Consider the following 17,238-nt stretch of genomic DNA (forward strand, 5'->3'; position numbering starts at 1 on the left):
TATATATACATATATACATACATATGTATGTGCATATATATATGATGTATGTACCACAGAAGTGCTCTGTGATATCGCGTCATGTATCTACCTGCCTTAGGATTCTATCGATTAAATCTAGAGCAAACCATGACGACCATGTCAGTGCAATTGATATTGATTTGGACTCCGAACATGAATGATATTTATCTGTAATGTCAATCAGTATAACCCACTTGTGTAGAATTGCCCTATAAACCAAGTGTATGTCTGTGACATCTAAAAATGCCAGACAATACAGAGAAGTACAATCGCGGCAGTTCCGTACGACTGAATACGAAGGGATGGAGGCAGCAGCATGACATGCACAAATGTGTACACATTTCATTGAAGAGCATTCAAAAATACGCTCTGAACCAACGTATACGTCGTTGAGTACACTTGGATCGGCTAAACGCGCTTTGAACCGTTGTAGATGTTGTATACAATCGGATTGACTGAATACTCTTTGAACTGTTGTAGATGTTGTTGGATACAAATGGATTGACTAAATGCGCTCTAAACTAATGTATATGTCGTAGATTACAATCGAGTTATTACCGTTTTCTATGCCCACAGATTTTGTTATATTTGATATCCTTTATTTGTACGATATTTATGTTTGATAGTCTCTACAGACCATCTCAGACCATATTCACAGAGGAGGTTCTTTCGTCGCCGTCTAGATTGGTAGTAGACTCCAGTACCGTGTTGTTGTTGCGATATTCTGGGGTGCCGTATCCTGGGGGCTTACTTCGCTCGAGCGGTGAAGGTTGTCCAGCCTTTTTCTTCGCGTTACGCGCACGTCTTGTGATGAACTTGTATGTCCACTCTAATATAATGACATTGATGAACGCGCCCAGTGCCGCCGCAGAGACTAGATAGAACATCGAACCAACGTCTGTTCCCGGGGGCGTTCCCCAGCCCCATAGACCGGCAATCTGTGATTTAATGTAAATATATACAAGCATATTTAGGTATGTACGAGTACAAAAGATTTGAGATTGGGATGGCGAATATAATAGTAAATGTTCACATTTTTGACTAGAGGTAGTCGTCTGCGTAATATTACTGTACTTTTAATAAGCACACGAGTACCTGAACCAATTGTTTGACCCAGCGACAAAAATAACAACCTATCTCCTACTGTCAGGTGAGTATATTCCCTATTCCGAAAAATTCGTACAATGCGGTATCGCTAGACAACCCGAAAAATCATGAGGTGCATAACGGTGAATTCAGCATATGTACACATCCACCTGACACAATTTGTACGTTCGAGAGGCATTGTATCATAAATACATACGTCAATATGCATTTACGCGCGAGCTCTTTGTATGATGGTGGCGTATCGCGGCGCACTTGTCATTTAACAACACAAAAGCAGTACGAGGCTTCTAGTACGATTGGTAGGGGCAGACACCTCTATAATTAGAATGCTGTACTTTGTCGGGTCGAGTTTTGCAGAAAGTTACATATGAAACTAAAAAGGGTATTAAACTGAAATGAAAATAAAACTCTCTGAAGAAGAGCACACTACATACCGCAATCAGGGCGCCAGCCAAGCCAAGCCATTGGAAGAAGCAAATGTACTTCACTAGCTTACCAGCGAAGGGTTTTGGTTGGAAGCAGCACCTGGAAGATGCATAAAAACAAATCGTGCGAGTATGAGGTATATATCTAGTCCCCAAGGTACGTATATGAGGGTACGGTATTATGGCCGGTAATCTATACGAAGCGTTTTCGATATTGCCTATGTATGGCTGCCAGGGGAATGAGTGGGTATGTGGGGATGTTAGTGTAGTCACCATGCACTTTTAAACATAGAAGTAGACCCACCACTTCCCTCGATACAAAACCCGAGATGGTGAAACAAATGCTTAAAACACCCACCCACCGACCCATCCATCCATCCATCCATATATATACATATATATATCAAGGGCCATTAAAAGTCTGCAGAAAATTTGAAACATCACATCATTTTATATCCGTGCGGACACAGCAAAAACAGTGATACATACATACCTGCCAAGGACCATAATTAGCAGAAGAAGGAAAGCAACCACACCAAGGGCACCAGCTGCAAACAACATGCCCGCAATAGCCTTCTCTGTGTTGTTGGCGAGATCGCTCCAGGTGAATTCACAGAAGTCAGTCACATCGAATGTTTGCAGATTGGTAGTGTTTGTAGCTGTATCATTATGACATCCAGTGGAAATACCGTAGGAACCGCCCTCTCCACTATACCAATCGGAACTCCATATAGAGACAAAGGCAACCACAATGCAGTATACCTCGATGGCGCCTGCCAAGAAGGGGAAGATAATTTGTAACATATCTTAGCGTTTGTCTATACAACAACGATTCCTTGACCGTATATAACTGGTATGTAGTGATATATATTTATATAAATATAAAGTAAAAGTATATATATATATATATATATATATAAATATGTAAATATAAATACATTTGTGAGTTTCATTCACACGGAATAATTTTGCTTCTCGCACATTCTACATACGACTCATCTGAGAGTCTGAACTCTGAACCTCAATTCTGTCCCACACGGAATAATTATAATACATTCTTATTGGTCTCCAAAAATTTAAAAACATTACAGGGCCTTGTTGTGATGTCGTAAATAATAGTTCGTTGTATTCGTATTTGATGATTTGATCGTAAAACCGGGGGTTGATAAAACTGGTAAAATACAGAAAATTACAGATGATGCCGTTAATGTTTGTTCAATGTATCGTGTGGTGTGTCCTCAGTCTGTACTCTGTATTTATTTACTGTACTCGGTTACAGTCTGTAGAGCGTAGTCTGTAGTCTGTACTGTGATCTATAATTAGGTCTTGAACACTTGTCACTGTTGTCAGTGGCTCACTGCTGGTCCACTGGGAGTCTGGGAGTCTGGACTCTGGACGGTACGACAGCGTACGTTGGTGACACTTTCGGCTTTTTTTTTGGCGGTGTATCCATTTTGTACAAATTTGGAAAAAGTAAACTGTGGGAGTCGGAATGACTCCTCAATCACTCCTTCAGTGCTTCCGCAGTTCTGGTCCTGGACTTCTACTATGTACTACTACTCTAGCGAGCTACCTGACCGAGGAACACATACAAATAAACGTAAAAGTGCATATTATTTTCCAACGTTTTATACACGTATTTAATATTTTAGGAAATACAAATATATGTACATATTTAAAATTAGGAATATTTTTTTATTATATAAAATATGCCATATTTATGAAAAAATATGGCATATTTATTTCATATTTCATATTTTCCTAAAAACATATTTCGTGCATGTTTCGTATTGTTTTTTTCCAAAAAGATATGTTACATATTTATTATTTCTCGTATAATTTCCTCATATTTAATATTTCTCGTATATTTCCACATAAATACAACTTCATATTATTATGTATTGACATAGCTTGCTATTTAGTACGTGTGGCGATAGTTGATACTAAAATTTAACATATATGTATAAAGCTTCCACTTGGTTTATGTACACTAAAAAGGTAAAAGATCTATATAATAAATATATCATGAGTTATATGACATCTAAACACGCATTTTTGTAATGCCATCATTCCGAGTCATAGAACTCGACAAAGATCATTTAGCAGGGAGCAGGAAGATGTACAGATTAAGCTGCACTTGAATACTGTGCACTGGGGTGGCATATTTGGGCATGTGGGCTCATATTGTCACTGTATATAAGTCAAATAAACTAACGATCTATGTGTTGACTTGTGTATATAATACGTGTGATTGCTTGTCAGTATTTCAACACCACAAGTATAAAACTGAAAAATAAATATTTTGCCACCTTTTTTTGTTCCAAAAATCAATCAATTTTCAAATTGGTAACAATTTGCCACCTTATTTGCAAAAGGTGGTCAACATGCATCGAGCGGAAACAGGTTAAATTGCAACTGACGCTATACTACTGGTACGATAGCTCTGAAATTGGTAACAGAGCTCAAGGAGAATACTATTGATAGGTGTGAACAATTATTTGTATGCCTGTGAACTATGAGGTTCACAATGTCCCTTCTGGCAGGAAATGTGACAAGTGTGGATTATGTCTTCTGTGACCAGGATGCGCTCAGGAGACAAAATATCGAATTGGCATGTATTATGAAAAAAGCGTTTTTCGGGTATCACCCGACTACATTAGTGTCAAAAAGAGTGTCCAACATGAGGGTTTGTATTTTTTGATGTTATTTTGTCCTATTTGGTTTAGTTTAAATGACAGGGTCTTTCACGCATAGTTGCGAAGTAATACAACTATATATATGGACACATATGTCCATGAAAACACATGTATATATATACAGACGATAATATATATATATAATGTATATGTAAATAAATAGTATATATATATATATATATATATATATATATATATATATATATGAAATATGGTATATTTCAGAAATATGCCATATGTACAAAATACATATTCACAAATTATATTATATAATATAGTATATGAAATAAAATGTATATGCGAAATTTTATTGCATCAGCTATAAATCAGCTACTACACCTGTACAATTCCTTTAATATAGCTACAAACCACCCATTCTGCCTATATAATTATTCTAATACAACTGCAAAATACAGCTAATATGCCTATATAAATCATTTGATAGAACTGCAAAATACAGGCTATAAGCCCATACAATTCCTATAATACAGCCGTGAAATACTATATTATATTAAATTTCGTAAATATATATATAAATATATTGTACTTTATGGCATATTTCAAAAGTACGGCATATTTCAGAAATATGGCATACTTTAGAAATATGGCATATTTATAAAAAAATATGGCATATTTTAGAAATATTGCATATTTATGGCATATTCAAATATTTATATACCAAATATTACTATTTTTGCCATATTTCTTAAAGCAACACGCGTATTACGTATTTTTTTTTCCAAATTTCATATCATACTTTATATTTTATATTTAACGTTTTCAGTGCATATTTATTATTTAAAAAAATATTAATATGCCAATTTTTTATTTTTCGCCATATTTATTTTCGCAAAATATGTGCTTTTCGGTCAGCTAGCTACCTTCTGGGCTCTGGGCTCTGGGCTGATTGGGCTGAGTGGGCTGAGTGGGCTGGGCTCTGGGAGTCTGGGGGCCCGGGAGAATACATTAATAATTCCAAATCTCGTGCAACAAAATCCGAAATCAGTCCGAGATCACAGTCTCACGAGCACGATTAAGGTCTCGCAGAGTAACTCAGTCACAGCCTGAGTCTCACTCTCTTTAGTCTATTCCCTCTATGGGGTATTTTTTAATACTGATCCTGTAACTGTGGTCTGTGGAGTGTGGCCTGTGGCCCGTGGCCCGTGGCCCGTAGGCCGTAGGCTGTGGGTCTGTGAGATCCTGACACTGTCTCTGATACACACAGTAATACTGTATACAGTGTATTCTGTATAGTGCATACAATGATACATGCTCAAGTCTCAAGTCTCAACTCTACGAAATTCTGACCAATATTACATAAATAGCCTTCCGTCCATGAAGACTGAATAAATATGAATACATTTATTTTAGACTATTATAGAGGGTGATACGGATACTGTACCTGAGAACTGACAATGATGGCGAACAGAAGTATATTCTCGCTTTCCTATTTATTAAAAAAATACAAAATTACAATTTATATTAAGTTTAATTAGAGACTGTATTCTATAGTTCAGTGCTCTGTCTGAGAGACTATTGACTGCCTGCTTTGCGATTGACCTTCGTATATAGGATTGAAGAATCTAAAGAGGTAAAAATATTGCGGCATGGGGGTTTGTGATTTTGTGTTGTAGTGAAATATCGCTTTAAGGTATGCTGAGATGCCAACAAAGCACTGTGAATGCCTCCAATCAATTGGGCGCTGGGGACATGATACTATTTGACTGATGATGGATATTAGACATGTGGCTTTGCACTTGTTCCAATATACTTAAACAGATGTTCTTACGTTGACAATGGTCATCGTTTTTCTCACTACATATTTGACGCTATGGAATTTAATAGACTATATATATATATATCTGTTTACATATATCGAGCATAAGATTTAACGCGTAATAAGTATATACCCAGCCACGTGAACAATGGGAACCCGACGGCCATTTCCAATCCCAGTACTGGAAAAACGATATTTTATTTTCCAAGCGCGTTACACTTTATAAAACGCATTTATACGGGTGGTGGTGGAGGGGGTGGAGGAATGATTGCAGTAGGCGTGTTGTTGGAATCAGGTGTAGGTGCCTCAGCCTTAACCGACTGAGATGATTTTGTTGACTTCATGGATTTGGTATCATCCACCGGCTCATTAACCGATTTGGATGACTTTGTTGACCTGATGGATTTGTCATCTTCCTCTGGCTCGTGAACCGACTTCGATGAGTTGATTGACCTCATGGATCTCGGGTCTTCATCCACGTGCTCATCAACCATTTCTAGCTGGGATGTTCTACCTGATTTGGCAGATCTGGAACTGGCATCTTCTTCTGTTTCTTGATCATCCATCAAATCAGCTTTAGAGTCATCAATGTTCACTTGTGAATGATATATATCTTCTTGTTGGCTACGGGTGTTGCCATTACGGCTTTGTCCATATCCTGGAGGCTTGCTACGCTCTAGAGGGGAAGGCTCAGTTGCCTTCTTGTGGGCAATGCGAGCGCGTCTTTTATTGAATTGGTACGTCCAATCCAACAAGATTGCACAGATAAAGGCTCCACCGGCGGCCGAAACAACCAAGTAAAACATGGCCCCTACATTGGTGTCAGGAGGAGTGCCCCAACGCCAGAAACCAGCAATCTATCACAAATCATGAGACGCAAATCAATAGATGAGTGAGTGAGTGATGGTTCTTGTCGATTAGAATAGGTAAACTTTGGCGGAAATATCACGAGTTGTTAAAATCTCGTAAACGACACACTAGCTATATCGATAGGGGAAAAAGTTAGAATGGAATAAACTACATGTGACACTATGTCGCAAGCAACAGAAAACATACCGCGATGAGTGCTCCAGCAAGTGCAATTGATTGCAAGATACAGATATACTTCACCATCATGCCGGCGAAAGGCTTCATTTCGAAACAGTAGTGTCCAAACACCATGATAAGTAGCAGTAGGAACGCTACAATACCCAAGACCCCGCCCGCAAACAAAAAGCAAGCGGTAATTTTCTGGGTCGTGCCCTCTAGATCACCCCAGCTGAACTCACAGAAACTATTTAGTTTGAAAGCATCTCCTACTTGCGCAGTAGCGTTGCCATCCTGGCAACCAGTAGCGATTCCATATGAACCCCCATCACCCGTGTACCAGTCTTGGCTCCAGATTGACACAAACGACACTGCTATGCAGTACGCCTCTATAGCACCCGCTAAAAAAGGAAATAATATTTGCAGCATCTTTTTCTATGGTATAGATTCAATGGCAGTGTAAAACATTTACGATTTGTATATATACTCTTACGCGCAGCACTATTATAGTAGCGGTGTTGATTTTTAGTCAATCTTGGGAGGTGCGCCATTTCTGGCATATTTATTTTGCTCATATGTATTTTTAGTTTGAAGAATATATTGTACATATTCAAAATATTTCAAATCGAATAAAACATGTTTCAATTCGAGCGTTCGTCGCAAATATAATAGCCTTATTTGTATATTTGTACTTTTGAACTCTTGGAGTACCTTCACTCACAATATATGGGACGTCATTTGTCTAAAAAATGCAAAAATAACATTCCAAAAAACCTATCGACAAAAAATGCGTTAAAAATGTTTAACGTTTTCGTCTCCTCACTCTCAAGTCTCAGACATAAATAAATGCGCTTTTTTTTCGAGGCCTGAAGTGTAGTTAAAGAGTGTAGAGTACAGAACTGCAGACTGTAGAGTGGAGACCACAGAGTGGACATAGTTATATAGATCGCAGTCCACTGACTCCACTCTCCAGAGTGAGTCCAGTATCCAGTCTCCACTCTCCTCTTCACTGCACTAGTGCACACTCCTCAGCCCCAGGACCAGGAGGCAGGAGGCAGGAGGTCCAGCCGTCCACACTCACCAGGGGCTAAGCTCGATACGTTTTGTCTATATGCGATAAACTTTAAAAGTTTTGTTTTTTAAGCGTTTTAAAGTAGTATATCGGGGGCAAATCGACCATGAAAATTATCCAAATTTGCACACGAGAAATTGACCTTTTTCAATGAAAAGGCGATTTGAAACTATTCATAACTGAGACAAAGTGAAAAAATAGGTCAATTCGTAACAGTTAGGCCGCCTCAAAAAATGTACCTATTTGTAAAACCATAGGACTATATTTAGGATAAACTTTAAGCGTGAACGCTTTTTTGTTTTTTGTTTTGCGTTTTAACGGGAAACGTAATGAGGTTAGCACCAGGGTCCACCACACTCTACCAGTCCCCAGTGGGCCCAGTCCCCAGTCCCAAGTCCCAAGTCCCAAGTCCCAAGTCCCAAGTCCCAGTCCCAAGTCCCAAGTCCCAAGTCCCAAGTCCCAAGTCCCAAGTCCCAAGTCCCAAGTCCCAAGTCCCAAGTCCCAAGTCCCAAGTCCCAAGTTCCAAGCCCCAAGTCCCCAGTCCCCAGTCCCAAGTCCCAAGTCCCCAGTCCCCAGTCCCAAGTCCCCAGTCCCAAGTACCCAGTCCCAAGTACCCAGTCCCCAGTCCCCAATCCCCAGTCCCCAATCCCCAGTCTCTCTCTTCCCACCCAGGTCCCGTTGGGCCTTGGGCCAGTATTTTTTCCAACCTTTTTTAAAATTAATTATTACATACGTAACTATTCACTAAATAAATAAATAAATAAATACATACTGTCAGACGTCAGTCGTCAGACTGTCAGTATTTAAAAATACGAAAATATTCAGTAAATATTCATTTTATATATCTTTAAAAAATTGATTTATATAAAAATATTGATTTATATAAAACAAACCCACTCAGTTAACGACTGTGAATATTGCCCGCACGTCGCACGTGGCTTCTCATATTCACACGAAATGGCTGTACAGAATTACCTATTACAGGGAGGTATTGGTCATTATTTAAAGAAAAGGTATAGCCGTTTGTTTTCATACAACAAAATACTTCTAAAACAAAGTAATAGTGTATGACTCTCAGTCTGACTCAGAGAGACAATGTATGTATCTCAATTGTCGTACATAGTAAATACATTTTTATTTTGAGACTTTGAGAGTCTGTATCACGAGCTCATGTCCCTCTAGAATTACTTTTTTATATTTTGTTTTTAAAAAACAAAAACAAAACATAAGTATAAAAATACAAGTTATTTGTACTAAATATTATGTACCAGTCAGCAGTGCTCAGCACGGCGCATTCTGCCACTCAGGCCTCAGCGGGACTTCTTGGTTTTTCAAAAAGAATGTAACCAAAAAATTTATAGCGCTCTCGAGTCTCGAGTTTCGACTCATTTGATCATTTCGAGTCTCGACTCGAATTCCTGATGCTCCTGAAATTTAGCATAAATTAGCATAGCCTTCTTTTTTATTGTCGGTTTTGGTGAACGACGAAAAAAATAAAAATAGAACACCGCTGACGTCGATGAGGTACTAAAAGCTCTGAAATGAGGGGGAAATATTAATTTTTAGGTCCAGATTTCCAATTTCTTTTTGGTTGTTGTTGTTGTTGTTGGGGGGTGGGGGGGGGGGGTGGGAGGAGGGGAAATAACCGTATCTCTTCCACTGCTGGTATCACATCGTGTTTCATATAATGGGCCTTTCTATATTTATGTACAGGGTCTCAAATGGGCATAAAAAGCTTTTGTTCCTTATTTGGATAAATTAAAGTTCTGAGGGACCTAATAGCTAAAGCTTTTAGTGATAAATAAATGGTTGTGTACTGTAACATAGTCCTCTTGTATAATTTAGGGCTATCAGCTATGTCAGTAGTTTGTCTGTACTTTGCAATTTGTACGGCCTTCTTAGTACTTTGCTCAACTCCAATTGAACCCCGTTCTGTACTCCTGTTGGTATTTACTATTTATTTGGTGAGCGTGTCTGATTGTCTGCTCGAGAGCGATAAAATAAGGTCCACAGGGGCCAGGGAGTCAGTGATTAGCATTTCAGCAGGGTACATTACTACAATGTACTCGTGTGCGTCCAGTAGGGGAGAACGTCGAGACTCGAGACTCGAGCCCAAACTACAAAGTCACAAACCAGTATTTATTTAGTTACATAGTTTGCATTTGCTGATTTTGCTCTAATACCCCGGTGATTCGGTGTAGGATGTGAATACCCCGGTGATTCGGTGTAGGATGTGGAATACATACGAGACAGTAGCAGTACCGGCACCACTCTAGAGAGGAGCGACGCCTGACTTTCTGGGGCTTTCTTGGGCCTTGACCTCTGGGAGTCTGGCCCTCTGGCGGTCTGGCCCTATCCCCTGGCTGCCTGGCAGGTCACGATAGTAATTGTTTTGGTTTTTGTTTGTATGTTGTAGTATGTACAAACAAAACAAAAAAACAGCCATGATAGTAATTATTGGTTTTTGTTTGTATGTTGTAGTATTTGGGCTTCAGGCGTGTACAAACAAAGCAAAAAAAAACAAACAATAAAAAATTTGACGCAAGTAATTTTTAGCTATTTATTCATAGCCTCCTAAATTGAACATTATTGTATAATCGTGGTGATGTGGTCATGCTGTCGAGAAGACAGCAGTCACAGGACATATTTATACATATTTGCTTATCTGACCGGCTTTTGAAAAAAAAAAAAGACATATCAGGTATTTATTTATGTCACGTAGACAAACATATTCTCCAGAGAGATATGCACATTGACACTCTTCTGGGCAACAGCATAGGCAACCCTGTACACATACAGAGTTGGTATTTAGAATACTCTAGAGATAATGGAAAGATAGTAACTGAAACCGGGTCACTTGCATTTAGTTGCATAGAAACACTTTCTATGCTATGTATACTGCCGAGTCGCACTGAACTATAATAAACTCATCCAGATTATCCCGGGGGCGGTCTGAAAGAAATGATGTTTACAACTTTATACCTGTTGTATGTAACGCACCCTCATGCCAATCTCGAGCCTTCTGTGGTTCTTGATTGATAGCAGCCGCTGACGCTGTTATCGTCTGCGACGTAAAACCGACGCCGGTGTGCATTTGCATCATCGCACCACTTTTAGTTTCTAGTGATAACATGGTTCTGTAGGGTGCACTTTCTGCACGTAACCGCTTTCGGAATAGCTATCGTCAGACCTAGGCCTCTGAGCAGACACGCCTCCGAATACATCGATGAGAAAGAATGTGCAATGTGTCCGTGCCTCGGACCCGAGCCAGAGATACATCTGCATATGGTCGTCCTGAGAAGTGTAGGCATTCGAAACTGTCTTTGTCCTTGAGATTCGATCGTTGCAAGTACCCTATATACATATATCATGAGTGTTTTGGCATGGGACCTTCCATGACTCGTCATATTTCCGTTTACCGATGGTAGACTACATTCCGATACGTTTGCAATCGTATCATCACCGGTGGCCTGCAGTATCAGTCTTTGCATCTGGTCCGATTTCTCAAGTAGACAGTGTTGAAATGCCGATCTCTGTGTTGTACCATCGTTTTCCATGGTGGGTTTTGCTTGTTCATTCCAGTTTCGATTACCACTAACCGTCCCCCTAAGTCTTTTACTTCCATCTCCGGCGGTGATGCTGGGGTCCGCTTCACTAATAGGTTACCTTACCGATTACCAAAGAGGTCCCTCTAGACCACACTGCCAATCCAGCTGCAGCTGCCTGGTTGGTGTCCGGCCCGCCAATAGGCCACTATAATCTGACAGACAGCCTCTCTCTGTAAGTTAACCAATTCGCGATACCGAAGCAATCGTGGCCACAGTCGTGAATACAACGTCAGTTTGTTGCTGGCAGTCTCCTGTTTAACTCTGCAAGTAAAAGTAACAACTGTTTGACTTTGCTATAATCACCACAGAAGAATTAGCTATGGTATTTGATCACAGCGGTTATAGTGTTGCGAGTTTTACCGTCTTCGGTATTTCATTTTCTGCTACACCCATAGACGCTACCAGACTGACCGGCCCGTATTCCATTCCATGCGCCCCCGGAGAAGCTCAGTGTGTGTTGAATACATTGTATCAGATGCCGTTATAAGCAGACTGTTGGTGGAATGCCACAGAAAGACTTTTGGTTATAATTTTTTTTAAATCTTCTCACCTAGATTGTTGAGTGACACTTCGGCTGTGTAAATCTCGCCTATCGTTTGTGCAGTTGCACAGCCGTGTTGGATGTCACATACTGTAGCCCCGACAATACGGTAGTACTCCCCACCAGGTACCTATGAGTCACATAAGACCGAGAAGACATACCGACGAGAGCAAGTTAGTTTACGTATGTGTTGTATTATTCAATTAAAATTAACAAATAGGGATCCAAGGCTTGACAAGGCCCTGACAGCACTGCTACAGCGACATCAACATGCATTAACAATGAAGGTATGTCGAAACGAGGTGATAGACACGTATGTAGTCATTTAAAACATGTCTTGCACTGAAAAAAAAAAATGGTGTGTGAAATATATTTACTACAATACTAAAAAGCCAATGACGTGCCACAGCTAAGATATAGGTGAAGCTAACACGTGTTAACTTGCGAAAATCAATCACGAAAGAATGAAAATCCCAAAAGCATATATGACCAGATTTCGTTGATTCACACAAAGCGATTTATTGCAGTGTTTGATGCGGTGTCAGGGTTAGCCAAAACACAAGTAAACCAAGGTTCTGTGCCAAACAGCGGGGAAGCCAAAATACACAGAAGTATGATGAAATCAAAAACACATATATACGCCGACATACTGGAAGGCAACCATGGGCACGAGCGTTTCGAGGCCTAGTAGTGGGTAGACCAGCGACGAACCAATCAGCAGCAGCTGCAGACACGTGTTCACCTGAGCAAAAGAAGCACAGGTAATCAGTATGGCAACTTTGAAATAAACCGCTGCTGTACTCACGCGCGCATCCGTGCCCTATCAGATTAAGCTTTTAGACAATAAAAATACGGTTGGGGAAAGTAGTTGCCAATGGAAACAAGGGATACGAATTTGGGACAATATGTGCTTGCGACAAAAGTACTTCAAGTCAGTCAGAGAAACTTTACCTTCACATATGCGACGAATTGTCTGTAAATTAATCTTAATTTTTGTGGGTACACGTATCGGGCAAAATGGATTAAGTAGGCGTGAACACGTGCCCTCTAATGCGGGAAGTAGAATGCTTCTTATTTTAAATCGCAGGTCACACACCTTGCCCAGCATTGTCGGATGGAACTCAGTAGCACCGTGACTGCCGTCGAAGAACTTGTGTAAAGTGACCTGCACAAATCGAGACGAAGAAGAAAATGCAAGTTTTAGAGGCGCAAATAGACGAGCCAACTACAACTCACTTCGAGTGTATTTGAGGCGAACAACTCTCTGAGATAGCAATGATTTTCAACTGAGTCTAAAAATAAAACCTGGTTTACGCGACGGGATTCCTATACGCACAGATATACGTACATTCGTACGTACGGAAGGACGCGGTGACATACCGGCGGGGCGAGTGACAGGTATCTGTACCAGAATCCACCCAGGACAAGCCCAACATCTCGTCCAATCATGACCGCTGCTAGTTGCCATGGCAACATACCCACACTCGTCTCCGCAACTGGACAATAAATAAGGGCACCGAATGCAACGTAAGTGTATGGATTGAGTTCGTAGTAATATGGATTTGTGTCTGCATCGCTAACCGTTTGTCAGGCGTCCCGCAAGTATTTCCAAATCTTATCGGCAGTAGAAAAATACCAGTTAACAAACGCTCAATATCTGACTACTATCGAGACGTTACTCTATAGACAAAACCAGAGGATACTCGATGAGCACAGCAGATGAAGGTATTTTGATTTAGCACTTATTCAAAGGCTGCATTTAGAAACTACTCCATTCCGTTTTTAGCCGGTATACTAGATACACCAGTTCTTCAGTTCGATTGGTAAAACTTGAAGCAAACGTGCGCTGCAGCACACTGATGCGTAGGACAGAGAATATGATAGTAAGGCATATAACGTATACTTGTGTGTTTACATAGAAATGCATATCACACACACACGCACACACACATATATACTAACAACTATGAATATCTTGTTCGTCTATATCCCACTCACCGACTACTGTGGTCATCAAGATCTTGTCGCACACCGGATCCAGTGCTGTGCCAAACCGGGACGCCTGAGAGGGCCATCGGCGCGCGATCATTCCATCGAACTGTGACGAACGCACGGAGAAAGTTGTTAATCGAATCTGATTGTGTCTAGCATAACCATACGCATAGATTTTTTTTTAATAGTAGTCGTAAGGTTGCTGAACATGCTACGATTCCAACGCAGCACTGCACTGACGTGGCGGCTTAGAACATGGCGGGGTAGACTGTCGTGAGCTTAGACAATAAGAAGCTGTTCCAGGTAGAAACATATTTTTCGAGCAATCACTCCCCTGAAACTAGGTGATCTAAGTACTGGTAGCAACGGTGGTAATCCTAAGGTATGGATGTAGACACACAGCCCGTGTCCATGAATTGTTATGTCTAAGCACTTCTAATGATCGTGTTGTGCACCAGAATCCTATATGCACAAGCACAACTGCTACGAATCATTTGTGCGTTGCTAGTATGGTGTCATTCGCAAACACTATTGCATTCCCGCTCAGCGTGCAGGCGGCTGCTAGACTATCCAGAACAAACGTAAGCAATACTCATATACCAGATCTATCTGCACAATACACGAGCGCAAACGCAATGGTTTATGGCCCGCTATAATCTTATGTACCCAGAATGTTCTGACTATACAATACAAAGTTCACAGAAAGCGTCAAAACTTGCGATTCGACTTGAAATCTAGTATCTCAATGCACAGCCGATATACATGCTGATATATAAATTAATATATACATACATCCATCCATACATACAAACATATACACACAAGCATACACGCACGCACAGACACATATATAAATATACACACACATATATATAAATATATATAAATATACATATATATATATATATACATGAATATAAATATATATATATCTTGTGAGTTAGCTTGTTTAGATCAAGAACTGTTTAGAGTGAAATAGCGTTACACTTTATACTATCAAAGTAGTGTAATAGCTTACAAGATTATGAGGACCGATCACCTCATAACCATGTCTTATATAGTCCTAACTAGATATTGCCTACAGTCAGTCCCCTCTGGTTACTGACACAACACCTCTTTGTATCCCGAGTGCCCGGTCTCCTCTGTAGTCCGTCAGTCCGTCACTCGTCAACTATATTTTACACTACTTTACACTCCCCGCTACCTTACAGTTTATGCTCTAGTTCTATTGGCATACACATACTGAATCCCTCGTACGTGTAAAACCAATATCACACAATACAGCACTGGTATTTCAACCCAAAACTAACCCCTCGTACATCTGAGTCTTCATGCATGACTCACTACTACACGTGGACGACACAAATATTACAATATATATATATATATCGAAACAAAAAGTGTCCTTCGTTAGTCACAGAGGGTATAGATTAAGATGCTTAAAGTCACAATCATGCAAAAATGCAAAGGTGGGTTGTGAACACTACACTATACATGCAAATAAAGATGCTCACATTAAAATCCTCGATACACACTACCAAACAGCATAATAAGGTACATTTGTGCTGCCACGTATAGCTCCATCCAAATACCATATCTGTTTATCCAGCCATATACAGCCGCCCAAATAATTCAGACATGCATCTGGCCAATCGATGTGACACAAATTACACCTCAGTCTAAACATTAGATATATGTTAGCATGAACGTCTTAAACCCAAATCATTGACTTATAAGACTATTATTGCTTATACCAGAGGATAGAATATGGACGGATGCGACTATTCACAACACCATATCCCAAATCTGTTAACCCAGCCACAAACAGAACTTCAAAACCTCCGTTTTGCGGCCGGCCAAAATTGAGTGCGAAGTGCCTCACAACTGATACTATATTGCACCCAATAACTGATACACATTCGCATAGTTGCCATATAGCATCTATAGCTAAACCATTCACATCCTTTCAAGTTTTGATTTACCACGGGATAGCACTGTTCACTTACCAGATCGGTCAAACCAGCCACAAACAGAAGCCCAAATGCTTCGGTATTTCGTCCAGCCAAAATCAAATGCGCTACAAACGGAGAGGCGGCGGCACGGCTCACACACAACAGATTGGGAATGGTGTAGATATTATCTTTCTATAATGAGAGAATGGCATATATACATTAATATATATTGAATAATTGTATCGGATATAGCTCAGGTAGTTGGGACCATATTAAATCGCATATAAAAGTCTTGCGGCTACCATTATACTGAAATCTGAACCTAGGAAATGGCTATCTTCAAAACTAGCTTCTAATACATTCAAAATTGACAATTGAAGCAATTGATTTTACCAGCACGAATATACAATTCAAACAATATATATACATATATATAAGATACATTTATATATATATACATATATATAAGATACATTTATATATATATATATATACATATATAAATATATATATATAATCACATATACATAATAATGGTAAATAATATATTTGCTAGATCTAATATATATATATATATATGTGTGTGCGCGTGTGTGTTTGTCACAATGTAGGTATATACATATATCAACCGAAAATAATGTCATAATGTAGCCATGGAAATATGTATATTATATATATACATATATATATATATAATATGAACCATATATATATAGAGATAAAAGATATATATTATACATGCACACACACATACATACATATATATACTTAAATATACAAATATATATATATTTTTATATAAAAACCCGATAGATATATATAAAGATATATATTATACATACACACACATATATATATGTATATATTTATATATACTTAAATATACTAATATATAAATTGTGTGCGCACACACAAACATTTATATTTATAAATATATATATATATATATAAACCCTACATATATACACATATATACATATATATAATATTTATATATTTTATATAAAAACCCTATATATAT

At 39.2% G+C, this 17,238-nt stretch overlaps 4 protein-coding genes across 4 annotated transcripts; all 4 read right to left on the minus strand.

The window, feature by feature from the left end:
* Positions 1–576: 576 nt before the first annotated feature.
* SARC_06385 (hypothetical protein) lies at positions 577–2,434 on the minus strand. The gene is made up of 3 exons (XM_014299701.1): positions 2,047–2,434; positions 1,563–1,653; positions 577–959 (listed from the first exon to the last, which is right to left on the minus strand). Exons 1-3 carry the CDS (start codon positions 2,355–2,357, stop codon positions 663–665), a joined length of 699 nt encoding a protein of 232 aa, XP_014155176.1. The 5' UTR covers positions 2,358–2,434; the 3' UTR covers positions 577–662.
* Positions 2,435–6,076: 3,642 nt separating this feature from the next.
* On the minus strand, positions 6,077–7,510 carry SARC_06386 (hypothetical protein). Its single transcript, XM_014299702.1, has 2 exons — positions 7,083–7,510; positions 6,077–6,883 (listed from the first exon to the last, which is right to left on the minus strand). Exons 1-2 carry the CDS (start codon positions 7,479–7,481, stop codon positions 6,260–6,262), a joined length of 1,023 nt encoding a protein of 340 aa, XP_014155177.1. The 5' UTR covers positions 7,482–7,510; the 3' UTR covers positions 6,077–6,259.
* A 972-nt stretch (positions 7,511–8,482) lies between these two features.
* SARC_06387 (hypothetical protein) lies at positions 8,483–11,257 on the minus strand (the record flags this gene model as incomplete). The annotated part of the gene is made up of 2 exons (XM_014299703.1): positions 8,483–8,808; positions 11,107–11,257. The coding sequence occupies 2 exons, from the start codon at positions 11,255–11,257 to the stop codon at positions 8,483–8,485; spliced, it is 477 nt and encodes a 158-aa protein (XP_014155178.1).
* Positions 11,258–12,321: 1,064 nt separating this feature from the next.
* SARC_06388 (hypothetical protein) lies at positions 12,322–16,977 on the minus strand (the record flags this gene model as incomplete). Its single annotated transcript, XM_014299704.1, has 7 exons — positions 12,322–12,403; positions 12,924–13,015; positions 13,370–13,438; positions 13,654–13,769; positions 14,272–14,371; positions 16,272–16,409; positions 16,972–16,977. 7 exons carry the CDS (start codon positions 16,975–16,977, stop codon positions 12,322–12,324), a joined length of 603 nt encoding a protein of 200 aa, XP_014155179.1.
* Between the last annotated feature and the right edge of the window lie 261 nt (positions 16,978–17,238).

This window comes from Sphaeroforma arctica (genome assembly GCF_001186125.1).
Source record: "Sphaeroforma arctica JP610 unplaced genomic scaffold supercont1.454, whole genome shotgun sequence".
In the NCBI taxonomy this organism is placed as follows: Eukaryota; class Ichthyosporea; order Ichthyophonida; genus Sphaeroforma; species Sphaeroforma arctica.